Source organism: Akanthomyces muscarius, chromosome 3 (genome assembly GCF_028009165.1).
Source record: "Akanthomyces muscarius strain Ve6 chromosome 3, whole genome shotgun sequence".
Classification (NCBI taxonomy): Eukaryota; Fungi; Ascomycota; class Sordariomycetes; order Hypocreales; family Cordycipitaceae; genus Akanthomyces; species Akanthomyces muscarius.
This window is the reverse complement of record NC_079243.1, coordinates 2,292,959-2,316,828: the sequence shown is the minus strand read 5'-3', so window position 1 is coordinate 2,316,828 and position 23,870 is coordinate 2,292,959. Positions and strand designations below refer to the sequence as shown.

General features: G+C 54.4%; 11 protein-coding genes across 11 annotated transcripts; 6 read left to right on the top strand and 5 right to left on the bottom strand.

The window, feature by feature from the left end:
• Positions 1-874: 874 nt before the first annotated feature.
• LMH87_002103 (uncharacterized protein) lies at positions 875-1,750 on the top strand (the record flags this gene model as incomplete). The annotated part of the gene is made up of 2 exons (XM_056193500.1): positions 875-947; positions 1,002-1,750. The coding sequence occupies 2 exons, from the start codon at positions 875-877 to the stop codon at positions 1,748-1,750; spliced, it is 822 nt and encodes a 273-aa protein (XP_056050532.1).
• Positions 1,751-2,375: 625 nt separating this feature from the next.
• LMH87_002102 (uncharacterized protein) lies at positions 2,376-3,846 on the top strand (the record flags this gene model as incomplete). Its single annotated transcript, XM_056193498.1, has 2 exons — positions 2,376-2,853; positions 2,936-3,846. 2 exons carry the CDS (start codon positions 2,376-2,378, stop codon positions 3,844-3,846), a joined length of 1,389 nt encoding a protein of 462 aa, XP_056050531.1.
• A 365-nt stretch (positions 3,847-4,211) lies between these two features.
• On the bottom strand, positions 4,212-5,810 carry LMH87_002101 (uncharacterized protein; the record flags this gene model as incomplete). Its single annotated transcript, XM_056193497.1, has 2 exons — positions 4,212-4,249; positions 4,301-5,810. The coding sequence occupies 2 exons, from the start codon at positions 5,808-5,810 to the stop codon at positions 4,212-4,214; spliced, it is 1,548 nt and encodes a 515-aa protein (XP_056050530.1).
• Positions 5,811-6,525: 715 nt separating this feature from the next.
• LMH87_002100 (uncharacterized protein) lies at positions 6,526-7,599 on the bottom strand (the record flags this gene model as incomplete). The annotated part of the gene is made up of 3 exons (XM_056193496.1): positions 6,526-6,607; positions 6,667-7,190; positions 7,252-7,599. The coding sequence occupies 3 exons, from the start codon at positions 7,597-7,599 to the stop codon at positions 6,526-6,528; spliced, it is 954 nt and encodes a 317-aa protein (XP_056050529.1).
• Positions 7,600-10,829: 3,230 nt separating this feature from the next.
• Positions 10,830-11,978, bottom strand: LMH87_002099 (uncharacterized protein; the record flags this gene model as incomplete). Its single annotated transcript, XM_056193495.1, has 1 exon — positions 10,830-11,978. One exon carries the CDS (start codon positions 11,976-11,978, stop codon positions 10,830-10,832), a length of 1,149 nt encoding a protein of 382 aa, XP_056050528.1.
• A 1,122-nt stretch (positions 11,979-13,100) lies between these two features.
• LMH87_002098 (uncharacterized protein) lies at positions 13,101-13,918 on the top strand (the record flags this gene model as incomplete). Its single annotated transcript, XM_056193494.1, has 5 exons — positions 13,101-13,311; positions 13,401-13,478; positions 13,525-13,649; positions 13,705-13,789; positions 13,848-13,918. 5 exons carry the CDS (start codon positions 13,101-13,103, stop codon positions 13,916-13,918), a joined length of 570 nt encoding a protein of 189 aa, XP_056050527.1.
• Positions 13,919-17,404: 3,486 nt separating this feature from the next.
• Positions 17,405-18,912, top strand: LMH87_002097 (uncharacterized protein; the record flags this gene model as incomplete). The annotated part of the gene is made up of 3 exons (XM_056193493.1): positions 17,405-17,461; positions 17,517-18,191; positions 18,262-18,912. The coding sequence occupies 3 exons, from the start codon at positions 17,405-17,407 to the stop codon at positions 18,910-18,912; spliced, it is 1,383 nt and encodes a 460-aa protein (XP_056050526.1).
• Positions 18,913-19,391: 479 nt separating this feature from the next.
• LMH87_002096 (uncharacterized protein) lies at positions 19,392-20,210 on the top strand (the record flags this gene model as incomplete). The annotated part of the gene is made up of 1 exon (XM_056193492.1): positions 19,392-20,210. The coding sequence occupies one exon, from the start codon at positions 19,392-19,394 to the stop codon at positions 20,208-20,210; it is 819 nt and encodes a 272-aa protein (XP_056050525.1).
• Positions 20,211-20,336: 126 nt separating this feature from the next.
• Positions 20,337-21,671, bottom strand: LMH87_002095 (uncharacterized protein; the record flags this gene model as incomplete). Its single annotated transcript, XM_056193491.1, has 3 exons — positions 20,337-20,645; positions 20,700-20,771; positions 20,826-21,671. 3 exons carry the CDS (start codon positions 21,669-21,671, stop codon positions 20,337-20,339), a joined length of 1,227 nt encoding a protein of 408 aa, XP_056050524.1.
• A 476-nt stretch (positions 21,672-22,147) lies between these two features.
• LMH87_002094 (uncharacterized protein) lies at positions 22,148-22,509 on the top strand (the record flags this gene model as incomplete). The annotated part of the gene is made up of 3 exons (XM_056193490.1): positions 22,148-22,150; positions 22,203-22,409; positions 22,465-22,509. The coding sequence occupies 3 exons, from the start codon at positions 22,148-22,150 to the stop codon at positions 22,507-22,509; spliced, it is 255 nt and encodes an 84-aa protein (XP_056050523.1).
• A 217-nt stretch (positions 22,510-22,726) lies between these two features.
• On the bottom strand, positions 22,727-23,727 carry LMH87_002093 (uncharacterized protein; the record flags this gene model as incomplete). Its single annotated transcript, XM_056193489.1, has 3 exons — positions 22,727-23,373; positions 23,433-23,643; positions 23,698-23,727. The coding sequence occupies 3 exons, from the start codon at positions 23,725-23,727 to the stop codon at positions 22,727-22,729; spliced, it is 888 nt and encodes a 295-aa protein (XP_056050522.1).
• Between the last annotated feature and the right edge of the window lie 143 nt (positions 23,728-23,870).

The following is a 23,870-nucleotide window of genomic DNA, read 5'->3' as shown; positions in this document are numbered from 1 at the left end:
AACGACTCCTCCCATCAATCTACTTCTGATCCAGCTACTACCCGGAAAGGAACAATCCGTGTAGATCGCACATTCTTGGCAGATAAATTCCACAAAGGTGGGAGACACTCGCAAGATGGCTCACATGTCATTGGGTGGCAGGCAAAGAGCGTTGGCAGCAAAACTGTCTAGTTCTTGCGATGGAGGTTGGCCTACTTCTTAAGGTACTAAGTTAGAGTAGCTACAGAGCCCTCTAGACCTACCTCATAGAGTAAAATAGCATTTTTAATAAATGGATCAATAGCTATTAAGCGTGATAGAACCATTTTGCTGCGCTCTGTAAATATTAGTGGGCGGCTAGAGCGCGTTATCGATGTTGCGTTTTTCTGGACCGGGTAGCGCTTCGCGAAGCATCGGATGACAATCAAGGGCTATTGCTTCTTCTTATACTGTGTGGAGATACTTGTAGTGCATACGATGAATTTTTTGTCGGTTTTTTCTTTCTCGTGCAGGCGCAAGAGTATTCGTGGTACCCATTCAGCAATGATTTGAAAGCAAGCTGTGACGAAACGCAGCTCACGTTCTCGCGTGGGCTCACGCAGCGTAGAATTTCGCAACAATAAATGACCATAGGTATCAACATATGAATAATAGCTAACAAACGACCACAACATAAATATATTAGCTGGACGATCCTGTAAATGAGAGCACTTTTCAGAAGATTTTAGTATAGGGTAGTTCGAGGCCTGCTTAGTAACCCAGCTGCCCCACGCGAGAGAGCTCTCACTATCACGAAAGTCTGGCATGTGTCACAAGTTCTCTTGCCGCGTACACTTCATTTCGAGGGCTACTTTCGTCATACGGGCAGGCGGTTGTATACGGAATAACGCACGACATGGCCAAGGAAAAGAGCTACAACCCCGTGGCCGCCCAGCGCAAGGCTGACAAGGCCAAGGCCATAAAAAAAGGTGGGCTAGAGTCTTGCAAAATGGGACAAACTTGTGGCTAACAGCTCTCTGCAGGCAAATCGGAGGCTCAGGAGCGACGAAACGAACGACTCGCGCGAAAGAACCCAGACCAAGTACAAAAGCAAATCGATGACTTGAAAAAGATTACAGAGGGAGGCGGCAAGCTCAGCCGGCACGAGGAGCAAGTGCTGGACGGGCTGGAAAAAGAGCTGAAGGCTGTGAAAAAAGCCAGAGAGGCCCTCGGAGACAAGGCGCCCACCTTTGGACGCGGATGGACTCGAGATGACGACGCCAGACGCGGCGGCGTGCTGGGCAAGCGCAGGCGCGGCTCCCAGGGCGCTTCCAGCAGCGACGAAGACGTGCCAGACGACGTGAAACGCATACCCATGCCTCGCGATACACCGCCGCCTATATCCAAGGATGTATTGGACGCGTGGTACGCTAAGCGACGCGCACAGCGAAGTGCCGAGCAGGCGGCACGGTCTGGCGGCGCAAGCCAGGCAGACGACAAGGGCGAAGCCAGCAAGGAAAAGCCCGTTATCGAGGCTCGGACGGTGTACGAGGCGGCGCCCGTCACGCGCAATCTACAAAAAGAAGCAGTGTCTGCATTTGTGCCGTCCGCGGTGCGGTCGAAGCTGAACAAGGGATCCGGCCAAGGCGGGTTGATGGAGCCTGAAGAGGCTGATGCTCTGGAGAAGCAAGGCTACCTCGCGACGACAGCAAATCAAAATCAAGCACAAGCAGAAGACGAACCAGCGCCACGAAAAGTCACCGTAGAGGACGTGGAGGATGATGAGGAATGAGGCCCGTCGACCAGCGCAGTTTGATACTGGGCCGGTTGGCATCCCTATATGTATGTATACTATTAATGATATCCCAACGTCCGGGCAAAAGACTGAGGCGTCTCTAATACTCTGGCGAAATAAAAGCCCAGAACAAAAACAAGGTATCAGGAGCCTCCTCACGGTGACGGATCGAATACATGGTGGCGGTGAATATGTGGGATACATGTTGCGCGCCCTACGCGACCAGGGGGCCAAAGCCGAAGCCGAGCTGGGTCGCATCCTTCATCCGCCGCCACTGAACTATAAAGCCACCTTGTTTATTCCCGAGCCTGGTTTGGGGTAAAAGAAGGCCGACTCATGCCGCTTGGCCAAGGAAAAAAATTGTTCTTCTCGAGGCTAGTGCGCTCCACCCCGACAACGGCTCTGCGGCGGCGCTCGGCGGGCAGCGCAAGGTTATTAAAGACGTGACCCACGACCATGGATGGGCTGCCACCCAATATTGAGAATTTTATGCATGGATCTAAAGGTTCTCCTTTTCTCTCTCTTTACTCCGCCACTACAGACGTACATCGATCTGAGTTGATCCGCCCGCTGCTCGTTATACCCTGGGAACTTCGGCATTTTGATCCGAGATCGAGCCATCATGGACGTCCAGCAGGTCAACTCGCGGGTCATCCACGAGGAGCCCGACACGGTCTACCAGGTCGAGGCCGACGGCGCCTCGGGCAAGCACCCCGCAGCTGCTGATGCCCAACAAGGTGGTGCGGACGGAGGACAGGTCGAGCGGCAGATGACGGCCCTCTCGAGCGCCTCCTACGAAGAGACCTATCCCGAAGGCGGCTGGGCGGCGTGGATTGTCGTCATGGGTTCCTTCTTTGCCCTCTTTTCTGCCATGGGCCTCATGAACAGCATCGCCATCTTCCAGGCCTACACGCTGGACCACCAGCTCAAGGGCTACAGCGAGGGCACCGTTGGCTGGATCTACTCCATCTACACATTTCTCGCCTTTTTCGGCGGCGTCTACTTTGGACCCATCTTTGACAAGTACGGACCCCGGTGGCTTATAATCAGCGGTGCCGTCTGCGTCACGGGCGCCATGGTTGGCATGAGCTTCTGCACCAGTAAGTCTTGTCTTTGCAACCCCCGGCGCGCCCCAATGCCCCAATGCGTGGATGGTCATGCAAAACTAACAAACCGCAACAGAACTCTGGCACTTTATTCTGTCCTTTGGCATCCTGGGCGGCCTCGGAACGTCTCTCATCTTCACCCCGTGCATCGCCGCCGTCGGCCACTGGTTCAAGGCCCGTCGTGGCTTCGCCACCGGCATCGCCACTTGCGCAGGTGGGCTTGGCGGCATCATCTTCCCCCTCATGCTGACGGACCTCTTTGAGCGCATCGGCTACGGCTGGGCCACGCGCGTCGTGGCCCTCATCTGCCTCGTCTGCAGCAGCATCGGCATCCTGCTCGTGCGGTCCCGCCTCCCGCCGGCCCAAAACGCCACGGCGCACCCGGACCCGCGCATCTTCCGCCAGGTGCCCTTTACGCTCGCCACCATTGGCATCTTCCTGCTCGAGTTCTCCCTCTTCATCCCCCTCGCCTACATCTCGACGTACGCCATACACAAGGGGTTCAGCCAGGCGTACGCCTACCACCTCATCCCCATCATGAACGCCGGCTCCGTCGTCGGTCGCAGCCTGCCAGGCTACTACGCCGATGTCATCGGCGCCTTCAACACCTGCTTGCTGTCGGTGCTCCTCGCCCTCGTGGCGTGCCTCTGCATCTGGCTGCCGCTCGGCCACACCAGTGCCGGCATCATCGTCTTCTCCGTGCTCTTTGGCTTCGCTAGCGGCACGAGCATCGCCATCGCGCCCGTCTGCATCGGCCGCATGTGCAAGACGCAAGAGTACGGCCGCTACTACGCCACCACCTACACCGTCGTCTCCTTTGCCTGCCTGATTGGCATTCCCATTGCCGGAAGCATCGTCCAGGCCAACGGCGGCGAGTATCAGCAGCTCATCATTTTTACCGGCTGCATCTATGTCGGCTCCGCCGCGTTCCTCATCTGGGCCAAGGCGGCCAAGCTCGGCTGGCAGAACTGGCTCGCCGCGTACTAAAGGCGTAACGCCTTCCTTCTCCATTTTCGACTCGTTGCACTGCATTGTGAATTGAACATTCCCACAGGTCAAACCCCTAACCATACCCGGAACATTCCATGACACTTAACGACCAATTTTATACCATAACAGGCTTGACGTACGCGTAGCCTCAAAAGTAACTTGCTGCTTCATATTCCCGGAGTTTGGTTTTACTTTCGTTTAATTCACTCGTTTTGAGCGTTGAACTTATACACGCTTGTTGATGCTGTACCGACTTCCAGCCCGGCTTCTCCCAACTAGACTGCTTAGATACAACGAGTATAGTTGATAATAAAAGTTTTCTAAACGTGTGCCTGATACTTAGTGCTAACGCTGCGCCGTTGTTAGTTGATGCGAGTCTCTTCAGGGGGCCCTTTAAAGTCTGCTCCAGAGTTAGCCAATGGCATTCCATTACATGACGCAAAAGACTCACTGCGTCTGCCTGCCACGCAGTACCACCCGGCGCTTATCACCGAGAACCCAACAAACACGACCGACGCATAATTCATCGATGCGGGCGTGACCGGCAGCGCCTGCGGCATGCTAAACAGCACCAGCTCAAACACAATCCAGAGTACCGCCACGACATTGACCGCAATGCCAATCGCTGGGCTCAGCCGCCACCGCGCCGTGGCCACCTCGCGGCGCCGCGTCGCTAAGCTGATGACAATGGGTACCAGATAGCCGACGGCGAGGCCGATGACGCCCACGGAGACAAACGCCGTAAAGGCGCTGGTGCTGCCGAGGTTTATGAGGCCCAGGAGCATCTGGACGACGGTGACGAGGGCCAGCGCCGGCAGCGGCTGGCCGGCCGCGGTCCGCGCCCAGAGCCGGCTCCCGGGGATGCCGGCATCGCGCGCAAACGCCCACGTGCAGCGCGACGCCGTCGTGGTGATGCTCACGGAGCAAAAGAGCGCGACGCCAAAGACGAGCGCCATGACGGCGACGGCGCCCGCCCCGCCGCCGCCGACGACGCGCGTGAGAATGTACGGGAGCGCCTGGCCGTACGGCGCGGCGAGCAGGTCGGCCTGCGGCGGGAGTGTGAAACAGAGCGGCAGCACGAAGACGAGCGCCGCGACGCCGCCGAGCGGCATGCAGAGCGTCATGGCCCGCGGGACCTGCGTCTCCGGGTCCTCGCACTCCTCGGCCATAGACGTCACCATGCCGATGGCGCAGAACGTGTACGCGGGCGGGAGGAGGCCGATGAAGAAGGCGAAGCCCGGGCCCCAGCCGGAAAAGGAAGGGTCGTAGTGGCCGAGCGCTGTGGCGGCCGTGTGCCGTCCGCTGCGCGCGGTGGCGGCCACGACGACGAGCACGACAACGATGGTGAGCAGGTTCCACACCGCAGCGATGCGGTCGACGTACGGGAGGAGCGAGTCCCCGAGGGAGCAGATGATGAATGTGAGGAGGCAGAGGGCGTAGAAGATGAGGAGGAGCTGCCATGCGGAAGCCGAGCTGAAGGAGGGTTGATAGATGCACACGGTGGCCGCGACGAGCGACGCGAAGCCAAAGTTGACGGACAGCGCAATGGTCCAGTTACCAATGAGCCAGAACCAGCCGGTAATGTACGCCAACGGTGCTGCCGCGGCGGAGGACGATGATGCGCCGGTGGGTTTGTCGTTGGGGAGGAGGAGCCGGTAGGACCAGTAGTAGACGCCCGAGGAGGTCGGGAAGCGCGAGGCCAGCTCGGCCAGCGACGCGGCGACGCAGCCGTCCAGGACGACGACGACGAGCAGGCCGACGACCATGGAGAGCTGCCCGCCGCCGTAGAGCGCGGCGCTGGTGAGCGCGCTGCCCATGCCGTACGGCACGGCCGTGATGGCGAGCGCCATGCCCAGGATGGCGGCGAAGCCGCGGTTGCGGGCGAGCTCGGTGGGGTAGCCGAGCTGGACGTGCGAGGGCGCCGCCGCTGCTTCGGGGGAGGAGGAGTGGAAGATGCGCATGATGGGTGTATGCGTGTGTGTGCGTGTGTCGAGGGATTTGCTCGTGTAAGTGATATTGTGGCTTTTCGGTAGGGCGGCGAATGAGCGGCCAGGTCCGGCCGCCAAGCAATATCTCGAGCAAAAAAAGGATGGGATCTAAAGTTGTAAAGGATTTTATTATGCTTGCGGGTGATATAGGGGTGACGAGATGAAAATTTGCAAAAGTCTCTTGCATATGCAGCGTACATGCGCGGGATGTCTCAGCTGGTGGGCCAACCTGCATATATTGCCTCTCCCGATGGCACGCCAGTGGCTGCGGGACTTGGGGACCTGTGCTGCTGATGCACGGAGGCGGGACGGCGACGATTGACTTGCGCCATGAATCTGCAAGCCACCCACTAGTTTCTCGGCCACGATCATCCTTTGGGCGTGGCGCTGTTTCCTCGTGATACCTGGGATCCCTGGTGGATGTACCGCGGGCTTTATATGTCGGCGAATGATGTTGCGAACGTGGGAGATTAAAGTAGACACAGAGCAGGCTTTAAAAAACGTGTTCGTATATACTGGCAAAATATAAGTTGCCGTAGTAAGTATGCTCCCCAGCTTCACGCCATTGAAATGCTCAACCACCTTGCTCACCAACTCCGAAACCACCTCGCTTTCATGCTCTTCCCGTAAATACAACATCTTATATACAATTGTCCATGATTATTCTCCATTATAAGTATCAGGCAGTTCAAATGTTGCCAAGACGAACCAAAGACAGCAGGGAGCGCATGCGGTTCGTCTGGCCTGGAGTAAAGGTGCTGTAGCAAGCGCTATTTCATCTCATGTCAGTATACACAACAGGTTGCTAAAAGAGGTTGGCTTTACTTACTCGTTGGAGTAGTCCATGTAGTTCTCAATGGGGTCCAGACCGGGCAGGTCCGGGCACGTGTCGCGGCCGGCGGGACACCTGGCGACGTTGGCCGACGCCTCGGCGGGGGTGTCGGCGATGAAGTCGCCGCGCTTCTCGTCGCAGCCGCCCTGGAAGGTGTGCAGCAGGCCGAACCAGTGGCCGACCTCGTGGACGGCGGTGAAGCCCAGATTGTAGGGGCCCTTGCTGCCCGGGACGGAGAAGGAGCCGACCATGCAGCCGTCGAGGGCGAGGGCCTCGTAGCCGTAGGCGTTCATGTTGGGGAAGATGCAGACGCCGCCGTTGCCGAGACCGGGGACAAAGTAGATGTTGAGCGTGCGCGAGTCGCCCTTGTGCAGAGCCGTCTTCATGGGCGTCTCGTACGCGTCCGGGTCGTTGGCCCAGGTCGCGTTGAGCGTGTAGTCGGTGCCGACGAGGTTGAAGGCGAGGTTGCTGGGGTCATAGGCCTTGTTGAGGACCTGGAGCTGTTCCTGGAGCTTGGCTTTCTGTGGCAAAGCGTTAGTTACTGTTCTTTCCTTCTTCTAGATGAAAACAAGAGTTGCGTACGGTAATGTAGCCACCTTCGGTAGAGTTGCTGTTGTAGACAACGTGGAACCAGGCGTCGAGGGTGATGAGCTCTCCCGTCTCACGCTTGGTGACCGTCATGCCCGGGGCACGGCCGTGCAGGCCGCTGTCCCCCTTGCGGAGAGCGTCCTGGATTATCTCCTCGCCCTTGGCGATCTTGTCCATGGTGGGCTGGTCCTCATTGACAATCTTCTCATGGAGGGCCAGCAGCTCCGGGCTGGGCTCGCTCTTGCAAAACTCTCTGGTGTTGCGTGAAAGCTCCGGCGGGTAGGCGGCGGCCAAGGGCACGGCGGCCAGCAGGGCAGCGACAAGGCGGATAGAGAAACGCATTGCTGCTATGTATTATAGAGGAGCTCCTTCGTGGTGAAGAGGCCGTGAGAATGAGATGAGAGTAAGTATACAAGAAAGAGCCGGGTGAGAGAGGGGGAGCAGACAATGATGAACCAAACATTCTGCAACACTTGCGCCGGCAAGCTCTCTCTATATATACATGTGCGCTCGAGGCAATCTCATCCTCCGAGCACTAGATTAACCTCTGCGCACGCCCCGGCTGACCGATGCAACAACCCGTCGGCGTCCCTTCGTTGCCTCATCGGCCAAGCGATAGGACGGATTGGCTACCCCCATGACCACCCCGCGGCCGGGGCTGATTGGCTTCTCTCTGATACCCCTGTCCAACTCTATCCATAACACTAATCAATGAAAGAACGAGGAAGGGCTCGCGCTGGTTGGTGGCCGGGCTGCGGCGCCCGACTGGTGCCTTTCTTAGCCAGGGGCGAGCAAACGGCGCACCGCCGCACCGCTCACCTGCCCCATCGAGCATGGCGCGAAGGAGTTTGAACAAAGGTCTGGCGGTGGGCGCACAGGAGAACTAGCGTTGGCGCTCGCCGGACGCTGGTCCGACCGAGATTCCTCCCCCAATCGCCGGGGCCCCAAAACCTCGTACCTTCGGGAAGAGGGCCACAGAATGAAATGGAGCGCCGAGACTCTTAGCTCTGCAAGGAAGGGGCAGGCCAGCTTCCTAAGTTGGGCAAATGGGAGTTTTAACTCTGTCGTAAGCGCTGGGGCTGAGGGGAAGAGTGGAAAGGGCTTGCATCCTATTGCAGAAGGATAAATGCTATAGGATTCAGATACCTTCTTCATCAGGCTGGAAGGTGACCTCTGGGCGGCAATGCGACGACGGAACGAGCAAGACTGTCACAATCTGCGCAGCTGCAGGCACACTTTAAACAGTTGAGTAGGAGGGAGGGATTTTATGTTACATAATGAGAATAAAGGGAGCTGACCGAAAAAGGCAAGCCTTTGAAACGGGTCGTAGTCAAACGTTCAATGCAAACACGATAGATCAGCAGTCGACGGTTCGATGAACTGCAGATGGACCCTGGGGTTTTTGATTTGGTCGTGCACGCATGTGTATCGGGCACTTTGAGGGCAAAGAGAGTTTCTGTTAGTGCATGGCCCAGCAAGGATGCTACCCCAGAGCTAGCCTGCCCTTGCACGCTTTGATAAGCTTGCGAATGAGCCAAGTTAAATCCACGTTAGTCACCAGAATAGGCCCAAGTTTCTGGTCACCATTTCGTAACGTGAATCGCGGACAGCTGGTTGCTGTAGGATTAGTATCCCTCGGCCGCCTGACGACCGAGGCCGGTGACACGCTCAATCATTCGCTGTTCCTTTTCGGTGACTGGAACTAAATATGTTCTTGGTCGTATCCTCACAATAAGGTTATTAGTAGGCACATAAATCTGTATTATTTTCGGTGCTTTGTTATCGGAAGCGGACTGTGTCAATTGCGCTGCCGCCCAACATCACTCGCCCACGGTCGGATGCACTAACTAGGATAGTCCACCAAAGCACCCTGGGAGCACGACTCAGGGGAGGCCTTGCACAAAAAACGCCATGATCTACACGGCAACACGGGATACCATCGTCTGCCATTGCAACCACCAGCCCATAACCACCTGCAAGCCAAGCAAGAGTGTGATTGCCGGCGACGACAAAGTAGTAGCGGCAATTCGCAAAACTCACAGTTCACAACGCAGCCAACTACCGAGAGCGTTCGTGTTCCCTCGAGCCAAGAGAATAGTAAAGTTGGAGGGGCTGTGAAATGGAGTCGCTGCTGTCTTTGACCTTCCCAAAGCGCTTCCTCAAGTCCGGTGGGCGCAGAGAAGACCCCGGAGATTAAAACGCGTCGGGAAGTTGGCCAAAAAAGAGGCATAAGAAGCAGAAGGGTGAATGAGATAGATCCATCGCAATGACACAAAAAAGGGAAATGGAAAAGACTTGGCAGCGGAATCGTCATCAAGAGAGCGTGATTGAATTCTGAGACAGCCGGGGTCTACACGTAGCATGACCGCTTTGCGTTCAACAGCTCGCCGATTCTGACTCGTACGCGAGACCCGATCCCATGTGGCGTGGCGGATCGGCCGCTGCTTGGACTAGTCGAGATGCGCATATGCAACGCACCTTATTCTTTTGTTTTATCTGTGACAGGTGCACATCTTTTGCCAGACGGAGTCAGCTACCAGACGGCCTTGTTAGAAGCTTCAACTAGTAGCAGACCACACCTAGAAGCAAAACGCTGCGAAACGTAATGCAATGACATCTCTCACGTGGGCAGGTGATACCATCATTTTCGTGTATGATATTGCAAAAGCAGACAGTTTCGTGCGATTTGCGGGACCGCGAATGTTTGGAATTGTTTCGGAATGCCAGAGCCAAGCAAGCTAGCCACAGCTACGCCTCGTGCAGGGACCGGCTTTTGACCTCTGAATGAGCTTTTTGACCATTTTTATATATTTCAAGATTATTGTTTCCATTCTGGGTTAACACAGCCCATGCAATTGGATTTCCCGGAAAGACCTCCCGCAACACGGCAGATGTAGGGCTACAAGTTAAAGTTTTAAGACACTTACAAATTGCATGCAGCCATCCGCAAGGAAGAGGAAATTGTGACTTTCCTGGTCCAATCTATCCTGCCGTCGGAAAAGAAAAAGCCTCGTCATCTAATTGAAATACCTGAGAAAGTCACGCCGTTGCAACCGGCATGAATCAGGTTTGTGTACGCAAAGGTCAATGGTGACAGAACAGTCCAACCAAGTTAGAACGGAGCACAGAACGCCTGTGTCCTCAAATTTCTCATTTTGAGACTCCCTCGCGAATTATCCCCAGGAATATGGACTGATAGCTATGTCTAGTCGGCTGCGCCACAGAAACATTTTGTAGAAATACTGCGCGCGGTGGAAGCTCCCAACTTAGTCGATGAGCCTGGCAACGTCAAGAAAAGTTCTGTTTAGATGACAAGACTGGAGTAAGCGGCAAACGTACATTGGAGCTGTGTTACACCACGGCCTGAGTTATGAACGTAAACGTCGGAGCTTGAGCTTTGTTTTTATTTTTTTTATTCATTTACTAATATGGCTTTAAGGTAAATACGCTTGTATACTGCCACCAGATTCAGCACTATTGATCTGCACTTGAGCACGCGTTCGCTTCGTCAAGGCAATCTTGCCGCAAACTCTCTGGCCCGTGCATCACATAATCAGCCATACGCGCCTCTTTCACGCCTTCCTAGACGCGATATGCACATCATGCAGCTCCGACACGGCCGGGATGATCAGCGCCTCAATCTCTTCCGCGGGCTCCTCCGGCGGCAGCTCGTCCGCGCGGAGCGGCCGGCCCTCGGCCTCCCCCCAGCCGCCCTGGCGGGCGACGCGCAGCCACTTGTCCTCGCGGCGGGGGCTCACAAAGACCACCTCCCACTTACGTGTGGTCAGCAGGTTGCCGATGACGAGATGGTGTTGGTAGCGGTCGAGGCTGGTGCGGGCCTTGTGCACGAGGATGGCCGGGTCCGTCTCGAGCTTGTAGCTGACAATCATGCCCTCGGGCGCCCAGCCGTCGACGAGGTTCTCGAGGAACTTGGGCACCGGGTCGAGGTCGACGACCAGCCGCTTGGAGCGCGGCACGCGCGACGCGTCAAAGTTGTCAAAGGTCTCGTCCTCGTCGCCACCGCTGCTGCTCTTGCTGCCGTCGCCGCCGCTCTCCTTGGCTCGGTCTTGGAGCGCCTGCACCGCGTTGGTGGACTGGATCTTGTGCTCCGACATGCGCTCCGGCGGCACGAAAAAGTCGGACACGGCCGCGGCCAGGTACAGCAGGCCCGACGGCCCGAGCGGGCGCATCAGCCGCGCGATGCCGCGCAGCTCGTGCAGGTAGTCGCCAATGGTGACGAACGGCAGCATCAGGAGCATGTTGCTGCGCTTGGCCTTTTTGTACTCGCGCAGGACGTCGAGGATGCGGCTCTGGTCCTGCTTGCGTACCACCACCCTCGTGGCATCATCGCCACGGCCAGCACCACCCTCATCCTCGTCCAGGAAATCCAGGAAGCAGTCCTTGGCGTGCGTGTAATGCCGCGAGTACGGCTGCAGGCTAAACTCGCGGTGCAGGAAGATGACGGCGTAGCCGGCGGAGAGAAAGTACTCGGCCGACGTGGCGCCGCGCGTGCCGGCGCTGAAGTTGTCGATGAAGCGCACCGTCTGCTTCTCGAGCGGGACCGTCGTGCCGCCAGACGTGATGAGCACGACGCGGTGGCCGGCGGCGGCGTGGGCGGTGATGAAGGACTCGGCCTGCGCCAGGTGAGAGGCCAGCAGGCGCGGCGGCGGATTGGACGAGAAGTAGGCGTCCTCGGCCTGCACAGACTGCGACGATGCCATGGTGTGTGTCTTATGTTGTCTTCATTCGTAGAAGTGCTCAGCGTTTTCTTGCTTGCCGTCAATCGATGCAGCTGTGACGGAGGCCGATGGTCGTGATGAAGTTTATAGCTTAGTGAGGGGTTAATGATGGATGTTGCAAAATCATCTCACAGCGCCCTTGGTTGCGGGCGTCGGTTGTCGCTGGAAAAAATCCCTGAGGACGATGGAAGTAAGATGAGATGGAAAAAATAAATATTATGGCCACATCTGGCCTCCTAGGCGGTTTTATCAAACCCTCATCCGGGCTGTGCTGATATTTACGAAGCAGCTCCCATCCCGCCTCATCTCATCTTAGTGTACACTGTCTAAGGCGGATCAATGAGAGCCTCACTGCCAGGTAACACAGAAGCAACCTATAAAGGAGCTTATTATATTAAAATAATACACAAAAAAAGTCGTCCAGAATAGTTAAGTATAAGAGTGGCAATTACCTGAAATAAATGGCTGATTCGAGTTGGTAAGGAAGCTTTATCAGCAGTGAATGAGGCCACAGTTACCTGCTTCTTTGCTTCTTCAAGCCGTCTGTTGGCTTACTCTTTCTACCAAAGTTTTATGAGACTGGGAGATGGTCTTGACGCCTGCAAAACAGCAAGCATCTATCCATCCCTTTTCGGAAATATCCGGGATAGCTACATCCAGAGATGCACAGCAAGAGAACGCTTCTCGCCCTCGGTGTTCGAAATGGTAGACTACGTGACAACTAACACACCGCTCTTGTCACCTGAGCAAACTTTCCGTCGGTGACTGCTCAATCACAGACATTGCCACGAACATAAAGTTACACAGCATACAGCCAAAATTCAATATCAAAGCATCACAAATTGTGTCTCAGAGCGTGGGCAGGCCGGGTTGGCCCCATTTAGCGGAATGGCCTGCATGTTGAGCTGAAGCGTGCAGACCCCACACAGTTGTCTCTGACGCGCATCAGTCACTGCGCAGCACTCCATGCTTCCTTTTGTAGCCTTGTCTATTTTCTCGAGGTGCTTTTGCGCGGAAACTCTCGGAATATCCCAAGTTCTCTTTCAGTGTTGACTGGCTGGCTTGTTGGGGTCTTTTAGGCTACTGCATCGTCAAACCGCCATAATGCGATCGGACAAGTTGGAAGATGAAGCTCTCCTCAAGAGTTCTGGCGGAGGCGACAATTCTACGGACATAGGCTCGACGAAATTTTTCAAAACAGCGCGGAAGATGATTCTGTTTTATTTGGCGTTGGTATTGGCATACTGTACGAGCTTGGTGCTCGTCTACAGAGGCTCGCAACAATGCCATCGATCGGACAAAGATGTTGCATATAGTAAGCAATATGGGTCTATTTGTTAGAAGAATAGAGTAGTATGTACCATATGTTTGGAGCTTCCATTAGCTTAAATGGAAAGGCCACAGTCTTCCAGCATGACCACTCGGGCTACGTCGGCAAGCCCAGTCCTGAGCTTGACGAGCAATGGAACAAGCTTCTTCAAAGTATGTTCATGAGACTTGACGCTTTTGACAGTTACTGACATGGCAGACTTCAATGTCCGTATTACGGAGCAAGAGTTGCGACACACGGCGATGAAGAAAGAGGACGCCATCGAACTGCCAGACAGTGGCTACTACGCCGGGCTCACAGCATATCATGGTTTACACCGTATTGTGAGTTAACAATTGGTACTTCTATTTATGAACTCCGAGTGACTGACTTTAGCAGAAACGACTCCATCACTACATGTATCCCGAATATTACTTTCCGAACTTCATCCAGGAGCAGAGAGACTTGAACGAGTACCATACGCGTCTGTTTCTACATCAATATCTTCGTAACACTTTCCATTGCTGACTTTCCTGGAGCAGACCATTTTCTCGACATGCTACGGCAGAGTGTCATGTGTCACGGAGACACCCAGCTGATCACAATGAAATGACTCAAGAGCGCAAGAACACCCACTGGTACTTTTGAAATGCCGCATAAATGCGCCGACTGGGGTCCGCTGGAGACTTGGGCATCCTCGCGTCGAATCGGGCGTCGGATGGAGCCTGGATACATGTATCACCCGACGTTGGGTCCAGCATACCCCGACGGACATGGGGACGCTGTGGGCGAGCTCAAAGGTGGTTAGCCACAGAATGGACAAATGGTTTAGCTGTGAACATACAGTCTTACAATTCAATTTCCTAAATGCAAGTTTATGCAGCTTTCACGTAGTTTGACAGGGGCACGGGCAGCAAGACAACAAACTTACCCCCGACGTATTCGCTGTGTGACGTTTGTTCAACCCGGAGACATGTCTAGCATGCGACAAACAAAACAATCACCTGACTCCGAGGTGTGAGTGGAGCGTAATTCATTACTTTGGTCATTCTTTTCTGCAGCTATGTCGTCGATGCATTCAAATTAAATATACCGCCCACCTCCTCATCGTTCCACACAGACAAGCCATCACGTTCCTCCAACACTACACAAACACACACCAGCTCTCATCATACTTGGAATCAATCCTGAACATCATGCAATTCAAATCAATCACTGGCTTGTTGCTCCTTTGCACCGTGGCCATGGCCCTGCCCAAGCTCGGAGAGTCCACTGTGCCGAGTAAGTGCTCCCCAAAGCTGCCTTTGCACTCGTTCAACCACTGACATGAGGTTTAGTCGACGGTGGACATGGTGATGGAGCCTATGCCAAGGGCGACTAGCGAGATTCCATAGACTACGACGGAAATGGTGTTTTGCTGACTATAGAGCCCCCGTCAGAATGCTTTACAGTCTCCAAAACAACATATTTGCGTATCATGGCTTTTGGCCGCCGTCATTTCAACAGATAGAAAGAAAAAATGATCTTGCAACCAAATATTTTGGTCTTTCAACTGTGATTACAAAGTGTTCAATTGGTACACATGAAATATTCTGCTCAACCGCAGTCGTCCTTTGTGCCGCGCGCCGGCTCAGACAGGCAGCTTCGCCACATGCATGCAAGTGTAGTCTCCCCAGTGCAGCTTACACGTTTGACCAGCCGCGTTAATTCTTTTCTTGCCATATCTGCCACCTTTCCTAGCTCATAAGTGCGCTATTGTCTGTATTCCGCCGCGCCCTACATCGACCACGCCTGTTACGAAATAAATTGGGTTGGTTGCTTGCCTTTCAAGTCAAGGCAAATTTGCCAGAAAATTTTTATTGTCAAGCAACTGAGAATGCTAAAATTACATTGGCTCCAGAGCGCTTCTTTTCTCAAAGCCTGCGCTTATTCAGAGCCAGCCTTTGATATAAGATCTGTCTTGTGCCTGTAAATACCACAGCTGTGCTAGAACCATGCAGCCATCCAGAACGAGACTGAGTACGAGTGCAGAGCTTGCAGTCTGGACACATGAATCTCGGTGATGTTTGGATCGACACAATCCAAGCTCGAAGCGGCAATTTGACCATTGGCCAAACATGATGATAAGGCTGAGCTGGGGTGGCGTGCTAAAGTGCCTGTGTCTCTACCATGATACAAGGCTGAGTGGTCACACTTTCGGCAACCGTCGCCGTACGCAAGAACACCGCAGCGCGGGCTCGTCTCTTTATCCTACTGCAAAAGACTTTTAACATATGGCACAATAGGACAAAATATCGCACAATAAGGTGAGGCGATTTTCTCTTTGGCGTTAATCCAACCCTGTGCTACAGTCCTGGCCAGATGAGCATAGAAAAATGGTAGTTCAAAACTTGTTGCGGTCGCTGACTTGGAGTGGTCGCTCGACCCAGAACATCGCTGGCCTGTGGCGTTGCTCTAAAAAGTTAGCTATGGCGCAGGTCGCAGCGGCAACATGTTGACTGGATTTACATTATGTAAAGCTGTCAATGATCCAGCAAAGTTTCTTCAGGGCGTTGCTAGCTTCAGGGAGTCTTACTAATTACACGTCAACCTCGTCAAGAATAGCATAGAAGGAAGTCATCGTCTTAATAAGCACAGCTCTATTTTGAGAACACTAAGCCGTCTTTTTTTCTTCACAAATCTACACTATTTCCACGATTGCCACGCGAACCACACCCCCCCTCGCAATTTGGCTCCGAGATCGTAACTAGTTCGACGCCTCCTGCTCGAAAATCTCCTTTGAGACATTGCGCAGGACTGGGAAATACCTGCACTGCAAGTGGGTAAAAACAGAGGTCGCTCAAAACAGTAGAGCCATGGCTTATTATTTCTGCTACTTATTATTGTTTCCTTATTTTCCTATTTCCTACTATTCTTCCTATTTTCTCAGATTTCTCCTTACTTGCCTATTTCTTTTTTCTTTTGCTGGCCAACAGCCGCCGGTGTCTTCTTTTGTCACCCCCTTGGCCTGTTACGATTCTTTTGCTGTGGAGATCTGGGATCGCCTGGACTGGATACTGCGTCCTGACATATCGAATCGAATATGAATGTGCTTCCTCCTCGTTTGACTGTAACCCAATCAATCTCAGTAGTGGCTTGCAAGGATCGGATCAGGCTCGGCGGATGCGACGGCTGCGGGCTGCTGGATCTTCGGCATATTCATCTGATGCAGGCGGAATTGCTTCTCCAGAACCATGCATTACATACAGCCTCCGCAGTCCCTACGCCGAGCCACAACCAGCTAACGGCCTGCGGCTACCCAACTGCCCAACTGCGCTCGCAGATACAAGCACTAGTTATCAGGCTGGTCCATTGGCGAGTCTGCGGCGTAAACAATGGGGACTAGGCGTGCTTCGTTCATGAATTAGGTATAGGCCGAGCCTCAGTAACGCTAGCACCCGGGCTCTGCTGTTCGTACGACGAGATCCGCAGATCGCTCAGCCTTGTCAGAAGCCTCTAGACCGGTCTGACGCATAGCAGGCGTTCATATTCCTGTTTGGTGGAATAGGCAATGCAAAAAGTTCCTTGCTACTTTACGCCGCTTCGCGTAGGGTGGAGAGCAGCTTCTTGGCACTATTCAGCAACTGGTCAACACAAGGGATAGCACACCGTTAGTTAAGTAACTAGTTGACAAGCTAGCGGCTCTCGGCAGGACTTGCCAGTCAATTCTCCATTTCTAGGGCTCATCAACACCCATATCCAGCGTAGTCAATGGCTCGTTTCCCCCCAACTTACTAGTCCAGTGCCGCCCTGTTTCCCTGCAACGGCGTGGCCACAGAAGATCTGGGCCGCACTTACATCTTTACACTCTCTCTTTTCTTTCTCCTTCGAAGATGCCAAACAGATTTTCAACGGTCTTTTTGCAAACCCCTTTATTCGCTCAAATACAGGCTATAGGAGTCGCCGCGAGATCGGTCGTTGACGATCAGGCTGTGGAATCAGGCAACCTAACCCGCAACCCTAGAAGAGCCTTAAAAGCCGTGCATCGCCGCTGAAGACAATTTTCAAAGGTCAAAATCTCGCGCGATAGCTTCAGGCTTTTTACAGCGAACGCTGGATCATGCCGGGCACTCCATCGGCCAGGGGCTGTGACGCCTGCAGAAGACAGAAGAAAAAGGTAAGGTAACCTACTGGTCAGTAGTATGCACTAGTTACTGAGCGACATCCGTCAGTGCGATCAACTCCAGCCAGCCTGCGGGCGATGCCACCGTCTGCGAATACAGTGCACCGGTCGTGGCGCGGTGCAGTACCGCTTCAGAAACCAGTTTGTGGACGAATCGTCCAAGCCAAGAAAAGTTTCAGAAAACCAGCAGCCACCGGCTCGCTCTACTTCTCCTCGGGACGTCGCTCGCCAGCAGCAACTTAAAAATAGGCCGCTGTTGCCTCTCGTCAAGTCCCCGACAAACGAAGCGACCTATTCCGTGTCTGGGTTCGTCTCCGTTTTGGAAATCACAGATCCGCGGTACGACGTCTTCAGCATGAGCCACTGGCTGGGAGATCTGCCGAGGCGGTTCGGGTCCAACAGGGCTCTCGACGCCGCCATGCAAGGCGTCATTGCAGCGTTTCCATGCCTCTACTCTAAAACAGTCACGCAGCGGGCCGTGGATGCCTACGAGGAGGCGCTCAAGTATATCAGGCTATCTCTCCATGATGCGCGCACCAATGTCGACACGGAATGCATGTGCGCGCTGTTCTTGCTTCATATCATCTATGACTGGATCGGCAAAGGAAACGATGCGGACGGCATATTCGACTTGGGGATATCGTACATCCTAAAAAGCACGAGACGTGGCACCGCCTTGAATGAATTCGAAAGGACGGTGCGCCGGACCTTGTCGGTTTGCATCGTACGTATTGATTATGTCGTATGGGGGCCAATAGCAAACCCGCAGCAGCTGACCGTCAACCTTGACACAGATTCTAGAGAGCTTTCACCGCCACATTGACCTCGACAGCCTCATCGGTACCCTGGCCATCGCAGAAGGCCCCAGGCCATACACCCGCGCCGACGGCAAAGCCTACAACAGCCTGTCCATAGCGAGCCTGGCGAAGCTCCCCACGCTCCTCCGAGAACCGCGACGGCATCTGGAGCACATCAAGCAAGACTACCGCATCCTTCAGATTGAGGTCACACTGCTTCGAAAGCAGCTCCTTGAGCTCCGCGACTATGCCATCTCGCAGATGCTCATGGGCCAGCTACCGCCGCCCGCCCTCAACCGGTTGATCAGCAGCGTTCGGGCTGGCTACGCGCTGGCTCTCTCCATCCAGATCGATTTTGGGTCCATCATGCAGACGTACGAGCCCGACTTGGATTTTCAGACAGAACTCGACGGGCTGTGCAGCCAGGCGCTGGACCTGGCAGCGCTGGTGGAGAATTGTCGTCCGATTGGAAGCGGCGTCGCGCGGTTGCCCATGGTCGCGGCCTGGCAGACCACCACGGACCCGATTCAAAAGGCGCTGCTTGGTGAAGCGATGGAGATGCTGCGAAGAGACGCGCCGGAGAGTCTAGACTGGGTGACCATTACTCCCAACGTATTGCACCTGTCCAGAGCACAAGCATTGCAGTGATGGAATGTGTCTCATAAGTCAGTCTGATTCCGCTAGCACGTATTACATAACTGTATTAGCGAAAGTAGTCAAATTAACTTCGTGCTCCATGAATACAGATTGTGCCGTATATGGGCGAGGCGACGCGTAAGCGGCATTGTGTGCGCGCCGGAGCCAGGGCCGTACTTAACGGGCTGCTTAAGTCCGACGCCGTGCAAATCGCCAATTAGCACTAAATTATTTAGTGACCATCATCATAGATGTGAAACAGGAAGAACCGATCACAGAGATCCAATCGGCCTTGAATAGACTGTATAGAGCATCGTCATTATCCCCTAATCTCCGTCGGAGTTGTCCGCTAATAACATCTTGCTGAATGTCTATAAAAGACGGCCATTGCGCGACAGCATACCACGTTGAAACTTTATTAGTATACCTTTCACCATTATATATTATCCATAAACTTTTCACCGCCTTTTTCCAACTACAATATATCAAATATGTCAAAAGTCTGGCTCGTTACCGGCTCCTCTCGCGGTCTCGGTCGTGCTCTTGCAGAGGCCATCCTCCAAGCTGGAGACTCTCTCGTCGCCACGGCGCGCAACCCAGCACAGCTAGATGATCTCGTCGTCAAGTACGGGCAGGACCGCGTCCTCGCCGTCTCGCTCGACGTCACCGACCCCTCGAGCGCCGACGCGGCCATCGCCACCTGTCTCGCCAAGTTTGGCCGGCTGGACGTGCTCGTCAACAATGCCGGCTACGCCGACGTCGCCTCCGTCGAGGACATGTCCCTCGAGTCCTTTCGCGCGCAGATGGAGACCAACTTCTTCGGCGTCGTCCACGTCACCAAGGCGGTCGTCCCGACGCTGCGCAAGCAAGGGCACGGCCACGTCATCCAAATCTCGTCGGTGGGCGGGCGCGTGGGCTCCCCGGGCCTCGCGGCGTACCAGAGCAGCAAATGGGCCGTCGGTGGCTTCTCCACGGTTCTGGCGGCCGAGCTGGCGCCGCTCGGCGTGCGCGTGACGGTGCTGGAGCCCGGCGGTATGAAGACGGACTGGCTCAACAGCATGGTTATTGCGCCCGTCAGCGAGCCCTACCTCGCGACGGTGCAGGCGCAGATTGATCTCCGCGCACAGCTGAGCCCGAACTGGTCTGAGCCGGCCGACATTGTCAAGAGCGTGCTGCACGTGGCAAGCGCACCGGAGCCGCCGCTGAGGATGCTCTTGGGAGAGGATGCGGTCGAGATTGGCAAAATGGTAGCGGACAATCTGGCGGCGTCGGATAAGAAGTGGGAAGATGTTGCCAGGCTCAAGGTCTAGTTAGCCTAGCCAAGGATAGACCTCACAGCTTCAAAATGACTCCAGTGTAGTGCAAAATCCAACTCCATTTGGGTATATCTCTCCGAGTTATTGATACATGTCCTGTTCCTTTCCATATGAAAGCCATCACCGAGCCTGCTCAATCTTGAGCGTAGGATTCTCCTTTTCCAAAGTCGGCCCAACAAATTCTGAGATGGGCACGGCAGCTGAGTTGGCATCTGCTCCCGAACCAGCACCGTGCGCTTGCCGCATATGCGCTGCGAGTCTCTCCGAGGCGCATCTTTGGGAACAGTATACTGTAGCACGCTTGTCGCCGATACATTGCTTGCACAGTACAGCTTGCGTTGTGTCGTCGGTCATCTCTGTATCCTCATCCGTGAGCTGTACACACTGCTCACCAGCACTGCAGTCGTGCTGCTTCCCAATGTGCTCCTCCTGCAGAATATTTAGTATTGACGGCATGGAAGACGCTCATTTGGTGTCGCTTACCTGTCCTTTATGATAGCAGTCTTCGGAGCAGTATACTGTCAGTTTGCCACTCCCGCCGATCTGCACAATGGTCTGGCAAAGGGAGCACGAAAAGACGTCTTCTATCGAAACGGTGCGCTGACATACCGCACACGGCGGTAAGTCGTAGAGCTCTGACTTGGCCTGAGTCTGACGGAGGAGCGCCTTAGACTCCTTCCTCTTCTGCTCAAAGGCCGTCTTTGCTCTGCGAAGCTCGTCGAGACGACTAGTATGCGCATCTCTTTGGCCCTGTGAACTCTTGCTGCGATAATTATCATCGACAATACGGCCGACAATTTGCTCCAGCGTCAAGCTATCGGAGGCTAGGTATTCGTCCAGATATGACTGCGCGTTGTCGAGGACAGCGCCTTCGCTCCCACGCTTGAAAAACTCGGTAATGTATAGTTGCTTGAGTTCGTCGGGTTTGTCTTTGAGCTCTGACCACTTTGTAACAAATGTGTCAACCTTTTCCGACCAATTTTCTGGCTTGCCAACACCTTGCCACATCATAGCGACGAGTTCTTCACGGCTGCGATCGGGGTCACCGAGCATTTCTCTCATTTCTTCCAACGGCGCATTATGTTCGGCAACTTCCAGAAAGTCAGGATGCCTTCGTATAACCCAGCGGTACCAGGCCTCTTTCTCAGAGTTGATGTGCGCCTCGATAGCCTGGAGGCTCCCCTTGTAGTCCTTCGCGTCGGTGAAGAGATCATCGAGCTCTTGCAGAAACGCCCGCCGCTGCGAGAACCACTCCCTCTCCTGACTCTCTATGTATCTCTTTCTCATGCGTTCAAGAACTTTGCCGTAGCAGTCCTTGCACTCAGCAACGTGCTTCTTGCCGCAGTTCTGGACGCATGAGTTCTTGAGCTTCTCCACATCTGTAGCGCAGAGGCTCCGCTGATTGCGAGCTGCATTCAGTTCAGACCAGTGCTCTGGCAGCACTTGACTAGCCATGATCAATTGGTCTCGCTGATTTTGAGCTGAGCCGGTTGCTCGCGTTGAGTTTCGAGATGGCGCAGTGGGAGGACGCGCGATTCGATGCGTCGCCTCGACGTGGCCGCTAGCTTCAACAGCCAGCTACGTACGGACGGAGTTCCTAAGCCGAATATGGTGGAGATGACCAAGCCGACTTTGATTATCAACTGTTCAAAGTCACTTTATCTGCGCGTCGTTGTACAGAATGGGCGTGGTTGGTGAAGAACACAGAGTTCAAGTCTGACGCGACTACCGAATATCAACCGGCCACGGTTGGCCCCACTATCACCAGCCTTTGCGCCAGCAATCATGCCAGACTCGACTTAACAACCGCCAACATATTCACTACATTGCGAGTTTTGAGTCTTTGTGGCTCTTTCCGGCATCTTTTTCCAATATTTCATCTCCTAGCCGAGTCGTTCGCCCCACTAGCTCGCTGTAGACGCGTAGTCATCATGGTTAGCTTATGCGACTCCTCGCACCGGTTTCTTAATACTAACAATTCACCAGGCGGACAAGCTTCGTACCCAGCAAGAACTAGAACGCCTGCAGGCCAAATTTATCGGTACAGGGCACGCCGACACTACGAGTTGGGAGTGGCGCACGAACATCCATCGCGACACGTACTCGTCCGTCGCCGGCCACCGCCCGCTCCTATCGTACATTGCACTGGCCGAGAACGAGCCACTGACGAAGACGAGGGCCAAGATGATCCGGGTATGTGCTGACTATGTCTTCGTTTCTTCCGACATTAGATACTAACCTTGGACAGAAAATGCTGCAACCCGCCGGCCCTCCACCCGCGCGCGAAGATTAAGCTCCGACAAACACGACAGCTCGAATTACAAAAAGCTGCATCATTTATGGCGAAAGGGCACATCAAGGCGTTTCTGAATTATTTACGGCGTTTTGGAAATATACCATTGGTTCATAGTTCCAGGTTATTGGGGCAGGCTAGGACGGTGACGGTGGAGGGAGATTGTCGCTACTTGCATCACAGTTGTCTTACATTTGCTAGCTACTTTCTTGAAGCATCACATGATAGTATCCCCGTCAGCATCTTCTCGTGTTTGCTTGATTCCGAGGCTGGAACGCAATTTCTTCTCCAGATCGTCGTTCGACTCGCCGTATACTTCTCGCACGAATCCCATGACGCCGTCGAGACCAATCTCCTCTCTTCCGCGCGGGCCAATGTGCCATGTCACTGTATTCTCGCCTTCGTGCCCTACGGGCGGCCGGTCCACCTTGCGCACCACGTAGCCCTGCCGCTCCATGCGCTTGAGCGTCAGTTCCGTCGCTTCGCTAACGACATTTTTGTTGGCGTTGAGTCGCGTCAGATAGAGCATCAGCTTCGGTTCACTGAGCTCGTTGGCATTGAGCCAGATCAGCGATACGACCATGGTGTAAAAGGCAAGATATGTAGCTTCGGCTTCGACGGTCGGGATTCTGGACGGCGCTATGATGGCGGCGGAGCGGTATGCGGCAGGCAGGACTGAGGTGAGGATGTAGGCGCCAGAGCCGGTCTTGGGCTGCACATTCGACTTCATGGCCTGGCGCTTCTCTTGCAGCGACATTTTCTCGCGGACAGGCAGCTCCCTGAGCTCCATTCCCCAAATGGTGCGCAGCTGTTTTTGCGCCAGGGCGAATATTCTCTTGAAGGCTCTGCCCTGGTTTCCAAGGACTATGCTGGATTATTAGAGTTGTAAAATACTTGCAGATTCATGCCCGTCGTGCGCTAACCTCTTTCCTTGATTCCGTCACGTCGTATCGGGGTTCGTGAATACTCGCATGACAGGGCGTAGCGGACCAACTTCTTTGCCAGCTGCTCGTCTGCAGCGCGATTCGGGTCTTCACTTTCGCTCCCTTCGTCTCCAGTTGCTTCTTCTGCCGATCCATCACCGTTCTCCTGTGTGAGCTGTGTACTGTCTTCCTCTGGTTCTTCGTGCTCGGTCTAAAGTTCGTCAGCCGCAGTTGCTGGATGGTTCAGAGTGCGTTGGGGCCTTACTGGTCTCGTCCTGCGTCTTGATGGAGGCATTGTGTGATGATTTGTGTGTGAAACCTAAAAAAAGAAGCGATCGTCCAGTAGCCGTGGAAACGCTACAGGTTGGGGAATTGTTGAGTTGGCGGAGGGGTTGATGCGAAGAGCCTCTCTGGGGCGTTAAGTGCAACGCGCGTGGT